Here is an 11,275-nt window from a genome sequence, read left to right as displayed (position 1 = left end):
TTGTGAAAAAAATAAAGCTCTCAATTATTAGGGAAATCTGTTGTGTTAGCCACATAGGAGTATGGTTCTGTTTCTTTATTATGTATATTTTTAAAACCTGGTGCTAGTACCTCAAATTCTTACATTTTCTGTTGTCTTTTATTCTGGTAGTGTGCCCGTGTTTGTGCTTAACACTGCTATTGTCATGGTATCTATATTGGTTGATTTTCATGTGGCATATTATCCTTTTATTTTTTCTCCCATTTAACACTGTAGATACAAAGGCAGTAAGAAAAAGCTGCTTATTGTACTCATTTGAGCTTTACTTTCCTCTCAGCTTTTTATGTGAGTAGTTCCACTGAAATAATGGCAAAGTTTGGTTATTCCTTATTACAATCCGCTTGTTGCATAGGAAACATTAGCCACTAAGTAAATGTAATTCTGATGCAGGTTTTTGGAAAAATTAACATGCTGTTATTATAAAAAAGTATGGAAAACCAAGATCAGCCTGAAAGAGTCTCCAGGTATAAAGGAACTTGTTATATATATATAAAAAAGAGTGGAACTTGTTATATGTATAACAGACAAAAAGTTGAGGCTAATGAACTTGAACGCATCAATATGTGAGTGTGCAGTAATCCCAGCTGGACAAACATTTTAAAATTCTTCAGAGTTTCAGGGTGATGGATCTTGCTATATTGTGCAATATCTTCTACTCATAGTCACAACGAGAGAGATGAATTGGAATAAGGCGGAGATGTGAGTAGGGACAACATGACCTGGCCCCAAAAGGAAAAAAGAAATTAATCTCAACATAATACAGGGACAGATGTGTGCATTGGGCAAATCTAACACTACCTTAAAAGAACATGAAGAACATGGCCCTGTATAGGAAGACAATGAAACCAAAGAAATAAGCATAGTAGCGCTACTTAGCAGAAGATACATCACCGCAGAAGAAACTGGCATACTACCTCGTGAAGATAAGTAGGGGTTGCGGAAGAAGAAAGATGTAGGCTGCAGAGACTACCAGCCTCATTTAATCTACCTTCTGTGAGGCTGGAGTTGCAGCTATTGGAATAGGTTGATAACATATTATACTTGATAACATATTAAAAATTTTTCCTTTCAATGAGTAATACTGGTTGGCATGCGTCATTATTTACGGCAAATTGCAGAGCGCTGGGCTGCCCAGTGTAAGGGAAAGTACCACAGTCTGGCCCAGACTGTTGCCACATGTTGGAACAGATGTCACATTCAATGACACAAGACAGATACATAGACAATTGTTTGAGGATTTAACTGAATTTTCTTTTAAGCTAATATCCGAAATACACAGGGCTTGATTCTGCTACCCATTAGATGCATTAGCTATCCCATTGGTTTCAGCAAACCTGTTTAGGATGGGATGATGGCAGACTAAAACCTAGGAGAAGAACTAAATTCTGTGAAGTGATCTAGAAAGCTATGTTGGGAAGAGTATTTGAATAGAAAATAGGCAGAAGGCAAGTCCCAATGAAGTTTTACCTACAAAAAACTCTTACCTGAAAAGGTGTGTTCCCCTGTTTGAAGCATCTGTTTATAACTGTTCTTACTAGCAATGCTTAAAAAGGCAAAAACCAAAACGAAACCTCCTATATCAGGCACATAACTCAGAGTATAAAGTGACAGAGACCAAATGGAAATGTGCCCACATCTCCTGATGACCGCATCCTTTTATGTGTGCATTTTATTTGCTGCACACAAAAGGTAATGGCATAGGAATTCCAGCGTAAGTGTTCACTTAACACCCACTAGCCTATCTTAAATACATTACTTATGTTGGTACATCTATAGGTCTCACATGAAGTGTGCATTGTAGCAGAAAAAGTGCCAAGTGTTTGACAAAACTGGCTAAGCCACGAGTGCTAATCAACACACAAGAAACCTACAGACCCGTTGTCTGGTAACCAGACTGGGGCAGTGGAGAGATGTCAGTAAGTCCCAGATGGAAAAGAGAGAGAGATTCTTTAGACTAGATTCGCCCACCGTTACTCAGACCTTTACTCCATGACATGCCTGAGTGAAATCAGTGAGACTAACATCACTGAGGACATCTTAAACAAAGCTAAACCAAAAACTTTCCTTATATTCAAACAAAAAAAGACAAGAGTATCAATAAAATTAATTGAGCTAATATATTTACCGCATGAAGAGTTGCTAAAAAGGTTGCTTAACATAGTATTGTAAATCAGATAATTCTTACCTGTAAAAAAATATTAAATATAGTTTGCCAATCTGGGAAACAAATTACTTTCTGTTCAACATCCAAATGATAGCAAGCATTACCTTTGGAATTATTTAATTATTTATTTTAACATACTTATATACAGTGAGTGACTCATCCTGATATAATAGTTTGTTTCAACATAATCTAAGTAAAGACTTTTATGACTTAGTGAAGGTTTTTAACACATTTGAGACTTAGAAACTTTCCTCACAAGCCTTCATAAATATAGTCATAGTGACAATATATCTTCTGTTGTCATGATTTCCAGTTTTTGTGTCTTTACTGAGCGCCAACACCATTCAACGATGTTTTAGTTGCACCTGACATGGATAACGCTTGAGCAAAATATGCCACACACAGTTTGAAATTAATTCTAAGCAGCTAAAGAAATTTAAAACATACATGTTTATAGGTACATGTATATTATATACTGGTGTATAATAATATATACACACACATTTATTTTAACGTTTAGCTTTAATAGCAAAAAGTACAGTAGAATTCCACTGATAGCAAGATTTGATTCTAGATTATCCATAGAAAATTGGTGCACTTTTTCTGAAAATCAATACAAGCTCAAAACAAAATGTGATACCACATAATTCTCTGCCATGGTCTAAAACCGATAATCAATTTGAACACCTAAACAACTGAATTAAACCCTATAGTAATCAAATAGATACTTGATAATGAAATACCTCCATTGTAAAATGTTACTGAGTAAAATTTTGCATCAGTCCCAAGTAGGTGAGTGTACAACATTTAGGATAAGGCCTCTCAGTCCTGACTGGAGCCCACAGGTACTACTGGAGTACAAATAATAAATAATAGTACATGTACTGTAAACTCTCTAAAATCAGCGATAATACCAAGCATTTTCCATCTTTGAAACACTGTACAAACATAAAACTATTCCTCACAACACCCCTGTGAGGTAGGTACAAAAGTATTGCCCCAACTTTACTGATGGGGCAACTCATCCCAATACTACAAGGTGCTAGCTGACTCTGCAAGGGGGAGTTCACTCCCTGATTCCCAGAGGCCCCACAACTATGTAATACTAAAGCAGAATCAGAGTCTAATTAGCGATTTGCCCACATCCCTAAAATATGTCAGTGGTACAGCACGAAGCTGTTGGCTTTCACATTTGTCACTTTGTCAATTGATTGAGACATTCTCTCCTCTTAAAAATAAAATACTATACATTGGTGCTGTGACGTGCACAAACGTGTATTTTTCTTTTCATAAATCTGCTGATACCTTTAAGATCTGCAAAGGGAAGGCATTTCCCTGGGAATGCCTACCTTGCGTAGCAGAGCCATAGCAAGATGCTCACATTCTTCTGCTTAAAGTTCCAGGTTCTTTTACGCATTTATGTGAAAAAGGACTGATTATTCATATGATGACATCAAATTCTATCTTAAGGGGCCCAGTCATCTTTTTGATTCAGCTTTCAGGACCTCCTTTAAAACTGGGATGATCCTGTGGTATATACTAAAATATATGTATTCTCTTTTCCCTCTTTTTAAAAATAAAGCCCAGAATGCTTTTGCCTAAACGTATTTTTAATATACTATATATCTAGCCGTTGTTTTGATGACATGTAAAGTAAAGCAAGACATCTGAACCTGGAAGCAGTCCCTCTTGCACCAGTATAAACCTGGAGCATCTCCACTGAAGCCCATGGAGTTTCCAGTGGTGTAAAAGCAGGCGCAGTGAAGTTAGCATCAGGACTTCCATCCTCCTGACCATCTGGCTGCCTTACACCAGCAACGCTAGCAAACTTCATGCCTTCATCATGCAGACAAACGGCATGTTTGTTTGTTAGCAAATCCTGAGCTACGCACATACCTGATCACATCACTGATGACTTCATCTTTCGTTACGCTAGTGTTACACATAGATGTAAAAAAGAGGCAGCTCTTTGACTTCTGCAGAATTAGAGAAAAAGGAAAAAAAATAAAACACAGTATCTTCCAAACGACAGAGTACGTGCAGAGAAGTGAATTAAAGGCAAGACAAATACAGCACAAATGCAGCTTTAGAAAAACAAAGTATTTGCCAAGATAGAAAAGACAAAATAGGTAAAGGAACAGATTGAGGGCTAATATACAAAAAAAAGGAAAAAAAAAGGTCAAAAAAGTACTTATGTCAGTCATTTGCCATAAATGCTCTCTTTCTAATAACTCATGGAAAAAATACAAATGAAGATATTGAAAGCCTTGCTGGAATTTTCATGTTGTAAAATAACCCTCCCCTCAAAAAAATCATAACCTACAATTTTTCTCATTTATACAGAGTTCCTACATGGCTCTATTTTTAAACATCTGAAATTCAGCAGACTTTGACCATTTTTATCTGTGTAGCACATTTTATTATTTAATGTCTTCCTATAATAAAAAAAATAACCCATACATATTTAAAAATAGATACCATTCTGCTTTCATCCTTTTTTTTTGGGGGGGGGAGAGGGGGGAGAGGAGGGGAAGGCAGGTAATTTTCCTCTTGTGTTTTGAACAGAACCATAACTATCAGTGCTCCTTTGCTTTCCTTCTCTTTTGCATATCATGTTTTCTCTCAGCAAGGCTCAGCGATGTGCGTGCAGGAACACAAGCACAAACCTATTGTTGAGTCATCAGAGGAAACTCGTACCTTCTTTGGGTAGGTCTTATAAAACAGAGTATCTTCATAACAAGGCCACTGAAAGATTATTGATACAGATTTTTCTCTTTTATTTATCTTTTGTCCGTTTTAAATGCAGCAGGCATTCATCACCGGATTATAACAGCTTGAAGGTTACTCAAACATACAGCTTTTTTGCAGGAGATACTTAATCACATGCCTAACCTTAAGAATGTAAATACTTTCATTTGAATCAATGTGAAAAAATAATCTGGTTAAAGTTAGACATGCTTTGATAATGTAGGGTCTTGCAAAAAAAGAAACAAAGCCATGGGTTTAAACATACAGGTTATGTCATTTGGAATGAACGGATGCGAGTTGTCAGTTTTTTCTTTTTTTTTTTTTATTTCATTTTTTTTTATTTTAGAATTTGAACTGCTCCTGATAAATTTGTTCCCAAATTTTATCATGCAGTGTATCGTGAATATTAGGCAGACGTTTAAACAACACTAAAAGGAGGCTTTTTTGGTATACAGTACATGATAAGTGTTCAGAAAGCAGTCAATTTGAAACAGTACTCCTTCCAAAGGCTGTCTTCCCCCCTCCAAAATGTTGGGTTTTTTCCTACTGTCTTGCGAGAAATGCTCTTACGATTTATTTTCATTGGAAAAGAGACTTTAATAATTCTACCCCTTTGCACTGTTAATATATATTAGAATAGCATTTGATTATAAGGTGTCGACCTTATTCTGATTTTCAGATGCGACGATTAGAAGTCATTGACACCAATCTACCACAAGTGACCTTAGTCTCGTATCTTGCTCTGTTATTAGAATAATCAAGGAACGCAATTCAGAAATAATATTACATCCTGCATTTTATTCAATTCCATATGACAAAAATAGTAACCTAGACTAAGACATCCATTTCAATCAGTAGATGTGTCAAGCCAACAAGATTTAATAATAAAAAATATTGGATCTAGGTAACAATTCCCAGCTGGTTCAGGAAGGCTCCTAGCCCTACATGGTATCACAGTATAAAAATAGTGTCTCTCTTCACCATGCAGAGAGGAATGACCTAACCCTGAATACAAAATGGGGTCAGTCTTACTGTACCATCATCAACCATCTTATTTACAACACTTTACATCTTTTTTCTTTTTTCCTTTTTCACTTTTTCTTCTCTTTTTTTTCTTTTTTTTTTTTTTTTTAAGTTATACACATCCTTTAGGGAATAGAGATAACACTACATGGTACCAAATACTAACAAAAAAAATAAGTCACACCAAAATGACACAGATAAATAAAAACATTCAATTGCTGAAATACAGCAACATTAAGCCACCTCAGTTTTCTTTTTTCCAACGCTTGGTAACACCCCTAACCACCAACACACTGTGGCAAAAAAAGATGTTATATTGTAGAGGTGTTACAGATATATAATTTTTGCTTATATATAGATATATATATCTATATATCTCTATCTCATCACTGTAGAAAATGGAGCCGTAGAGTTCATTGTTCATTTCCAGTAGAAACAAACAGCTAATAAGTCTTTGAACCTCTTTTCACTCCATTACATGATGGCAGAAACAGTCCATCCTCTTACAGTAATGGTTTCTGTTGTATAAGAAAGATTGTCCTATTTTTCAGTCTCAACTGAGAAGACCTCACTGTCTGGTTCGTTCTTCAGGGGCATAAAACTGCTTGCGCTGTTACCCAGCTACCCATAATGTCCCTCAAGCAATCCTGCTGGACGGAAGTTCATAGTGTCAACTCCACCACGCTTGTAATGCACAAAAATGAGGTAGTACACAAAACGTTTACTGTTCAAGTTTTGATTAAGCCCCCGTCTCCTCAGCATCCCCAGCCTAGCTCATGAGTGGAACCATTCCCTTTCTTTACTCAGTGTAATTTAAACAATGCAATCAACATAAAATTATATTTGATTAATCAGAGTACATTGTGCTTTGGAGCAATCTGAGAAGATAATCAGCAAGAGTTGGAAATAAATACAGAATATTTGTATGTTACTACTGCTCATGCTGCCCAAAAGTTATTATTTTGTTCCTGTGTTATTAGGCAGTCGACATCTTTCTCGTGGGTATGTGTGAAAGAGACAGAACAGATTACAGTAAAATTAAACCTACACAATGTTCTCCTTCCTCTATCCTAGGCTCGTATTAATATCACACTCCTAAGATAAATGTATCAGAATTCTGTCGGGGGTGGTCACGCTTTTAAGTGGGCTTTGTAGAAAAGTTCAATGAATCATTTCCATTTAAGAAATGGCAGGCCCCATATTTCCTAAGGATCTGACAGTTCTCTGCAGCTTTTCTGCTTAGTTAATAGAGATCTCTCATTGTTTGACCTTAAAACAAAACAAGAAACTGCAACAGGGTTCTCCTTATTCCTTAAGTCAAAGTACTATTTATAAAATAGTTTACATCTTTGTTCAGTTTCAAATTATAGACAAACCTCCCTAATACAAAATACTAAAAGTGCAATAGTATAAATTAAGAGTTTGCAACCACATTATACAAACATTGCCTTTTTATTGTACAGCTTTGATAACATGGTGTATTTACTCACAACTATTTATAATGTTGTGAATAATTTATGGTGCTAAGGTTTGTCTGTAACTTGTTTTCCAATCATTGAGCTAAAGTCCACACTACATTTTCTTTTCATTTAATAGAACAACTGTCCACATAGCAGCTACAAATATTTAAATAAAAAAAGGTTTGTTACTGACAGGTACTTGCACATGAAAAGCATGCTATCTTTCCCAATAAAACTTCACAATTTTGCCTGCATTGAAATAGACCACTTATTCATAGTAAAACAAAACTTGCTTTAAAAAAAAAAAGAAAAGAAAAGAAAAATCACATAGCCAGATGTATTTTGCAGTACAAAAGCTTCATTTAAGTTTGGGGCTAGTATATTGTCTGTTACCCGCATAATCTTAACATTATAAATACTACAGACAAGGATACTGTAATAATACACAGCATTGGGGTACTAAATCCCTTATTTAAGATTAAGATTCCTAAAAACATAGTCCAAGTTGCTAACTAATTTGAACAAAACCAGCAAATAAGTGTGACAGGATGCCGTAACAAAGCCCCCCTTTCTCAGGTGATAGTAAGTTTTGTAAGAAGCAAAGTGGACGCAGACTAGCCTCTTTCTGGCTCTAATGAAGTCATCCCATGATTTGTGTGTTTGTTTGTTTGTTTTCTGTTAAATTAAAAGGTTTCAAAGTTCTCAGTAACAAGTCAAACTCACTGTTGAAAGAAGTACCATGCAGATCTTGCAAGACAACTTTTCAGCAGCCACAAAGTTATGTATTTCTGCTATGGGTAAAACTTAAAAGGGAACCTATGCACTTAGGTCAGGAAACTAATGCTTAGCTTCAAAAGCTGTACATGGAACAGGACAAGTGTTGTGTCGAGTAGCGGTCCAACAGTTATTCGGAATGAATGTTTTTAATTTATGCCAATCTCTTTATTATCCTCAATAAATCTGGTGAATGGACGACTGGCTCCCGTTTCAGAACTTGCTTTGTCCAGACCGACAATGGGAGGGCTGCTGCCCGTGCGAGCTTTGTCCATGCCACCGGTAAGGTTACTTAGAGGCGGGATGGCACCTCCGCCTAGACTTACTGGGAGCTGGGGAATGCCTCCATTCTGTATGACAGAAATCTCATTGTTCTTCATGGCAAGTCCGTTAGTGATAGCCGCAGCGTATTGGTTCCAAAAATTGGGGTCAACGTTCATGGCCCGAGCCGCCAAATCCTTCTGGAACATCTCGGAGAACTTGAGCGCGTCGCCACCAAGCAGAGCCATTGGGTTTTCCACAGAGAGGCGGCGGCCACGGCGTGCGGGAGCGTTATTCCACATGTGAGTTCCCATGTGAACCTGCGGAGCAAACGGGGACAAGAAGCACCCCCAAGTTAGCACATTCTGGGGGGGGGGCTGGCCTGAAATGCTCTTACTTACAGCATTGCTTGCTTTTGAAAAAATGCCTTTTAATTCACATTGAAAACAAATCAGTTCTAGTTAAGACACAGTTCTAAGGCCCAGTCAACCTATACAAAGAAAGCCCAGATCCAGAGTAATTTTTCAAGGTGCATTTGTTTCATCTCAGTGAAAACAAATGCAGCGTCGCAAGAAAAAGAGAGCACATATCTGCTTAGCTTAGACAATTTCACATGCAAGCTGGAAGTCCTCATGCGCTGCAGATTACCAAGGGTGTTACTTGTACTAGGAGATGGGCATTTTCTTCTGCCCTTCCCCTTTTTTACATCTTGTCTATTTTCATAGTATTTTATCTCATATCAGAGGCATTGATTATTTTCCTAAATTTATTATTTTAAAAAAGGACATTTAAATATGTATTCCCCAGGCTGTGTCCTGATGGTTAACCAGACTGTGGGAATAGGACACGTCAGTCCTTTAGTAACGTGCTGTAAATCAGTGGGAAACAGCTTTCTAGTCTGCAATGGCTGCAAAGCCAAATAGAAAATGGAAATTTGAGAGGCACCCAAGTTGCTGAGCAAGTTCTGCATTTCTGGTTTATAGTAAGGTTATTTTGCACTGGTGGTCCACAAGAACTGCTAGAACACGTCCATCAGCTGATTGGGTGTGCCGTCACGTCTGTCAGGAGAACTACAACGCGCATGCAGGTACACCTGGAACCAGTTTTAAAGTTCGCATCATTGCACAGCCGCTTTTCAGTCCCTGCCTTCAACGCAGTGGAAGCACAGTAACGACCACTATACAGCAAGCATTTCCTTGAATCTCCCTTCTCTCCTGTCTTTGGGACAAACACTGAGCACTAAAACCTGCTGAGTTTAAGCACAGTGCCTTAAACCACACACCCCCCCCCCCCGCTGAGCCTTTATGGTTTTATGTGGCCTCTTACCTTAAGATTCCCCTTTGTGGTAAAAGCTCTACCACAGATTGTGCAACCAAACGGTTTTTCACCAGTATGGGTGCGCTCGTGTATCTGCAGTGCGCTTGCTGAGGAGAAGGTCTTCCCGCACGACTGACAGTTGTGCTGCTTGGGAGTCCGGCGAGGGGGGGGTGCCAGCATAGGGGTGATCCCCGGACTCATCACTGTCTGTGGTGCAGCAGGAACCTGGATTCCAGCTGGAAGCGAGGGAACCTCACCCAAAGAGATCGGCTTGCTGTGACCATTCACTTCCATTTTGATCATGGTAGGCGCTGTACTGGTGACCAGGCTAGGAGTACTTTGGCTGGGACCTAGAGTAAAGTTGGGTTCAAATAACTGAGAAGGCAGCTCTTTTAATTTGTGCGTCAGTAAGTGCTGTTTTAAATTACCCATAGTGGAACACCCACGACTGCAGACTGTACAAACAAATGGACGTTCTTTAGTATGGCTGCGGTAGTGAATTTCCAATGCACTCTTACAAGCAAAAGGCTTGCCACAGATATTACAAACAGTACTTTTAAACTTACCACGTTCTCTGTTCAGGAACAGCAGGCTAAAAGGAGCCTCCTCTTTGATGACTGGTCTTCCCGGGTTGGTGGATGTCAGATCTAATGCGCCTCCATTTTCAGTTGCGGGTGGCGGACTGTCTGGTTTTTCTGTCTTTAATTGTATCTCTTGTGGCTCTTCCTGGTTACTGAGACCTGGGGACTTTGATCGAAAACTTTCACTATTGCTATTTACAGGAGACAAAGCTTGCATGGAGGAAGAAGACTCTGACATTGCAGGGCTGCCTGCACTCTGGCTTTCGAGATCACCAACAGCTGATAAGGAGTCATTGCTCAAATGGTCGCTTTCCCCTGATCCATTTTCCATGGATTTTAAACTGGTCAGCTGCTGACAGTTCATGACAGAATCAATCATTTTCATTTGATTCTCCAAAGCAGCAATACTGGAGATCACAGAAGGTGGCGAAGAAGGACATGACCCAGAGTAAGATATAAGGGGTTTGGATGAGTCACTTGCCGTGTCCTTTAGCTCCGGGTCCTCTTCCATAGAATTTTCATCAATGTCATCGTCGAAGTTGCTCAGTGTGTCAACATTCTTCTCATCGTAGGAAAGCTCTGAGTCCATGGCATCCTGGAAGCCCTCTGGTAGCGGCGTGTTTGGAATTTGCCCGCCCATATGCATACGAATGTGCTGCTGAAGAACAACCGCATTTGTAAATTTCTTCTGACAAATGGGACACGAGTGCTGTACTCTAAGTGGTGGCTTCGCTCGATGAACTCCAAAATGTGTTTTTAGATTGCCTTTCGTAGTAAAGGCACGTCCACAAATTTTGCATTTAAATGGTCTTTCTCCTGTATGCGTTCTGTAATGCATCTTGAGAGCGCTCTGACAACTAAGCACACGGTGACAAATGACGCATTGATTTGGATCTGTCATCTTCTTA

General features: G+C 38.6%; 1 protein-coding gene across 2 annotated transcripts in view; it reads right to left on the bottom strand.

Moving 5' to 3' along the window:
• Window positions 1–2,377: 2,377 nt before the first annotated feature.
• The window catches only part of SALL3 (spalt like transcription factor 3), a 27,463-nt gene continuing 18,565 nt past the window's right edge, over window positions 2,378–11,275 (bottom strand). For both annotated transcript variants that reach the window (XM_074575758.1, XM_074575759.1), the window contains exons 2-4: window positions 10,353–11,275; window positions 9,796–10,136; window positions 2,378–8,789 (exon numbers count right to left, since the gene is read on the bottom strand). The exon at window positions 10,353–11,275 is cut by the window's right edge. In XM_074575758.1, coding sequence (XP_074431859.1) covers window positions 8,358–8,789; window positions 9,796–10,136; window positions 10,353–11,275 — 1,696 coding nt within the window. In that variant the 3' untranslated portion in view covers window positions 2,378–8,357. The remainder of the gene's footprint in view (window positions 8,790–9,795; window positions 10,137–10,352) is intronic.

Source organism: Larus michahellis, chromosome 2 (genome assembly GCF_964199755.1).
Source record: "Larus michahellis chromosome 2, bLarMic1.1, whole genome shotgun sequence".
NCBI classification, from domain to species: Eukaryota; Metazoa; Chordata; class Aves; order Charadriiformes; family Laridae; genus Larus; species Larus michahellis.
The sequence above is the reverse complement of the archived record's forward strand: the minus strand, read 5'-3'. Positions and strand labels throughout refer to the sequence as shown.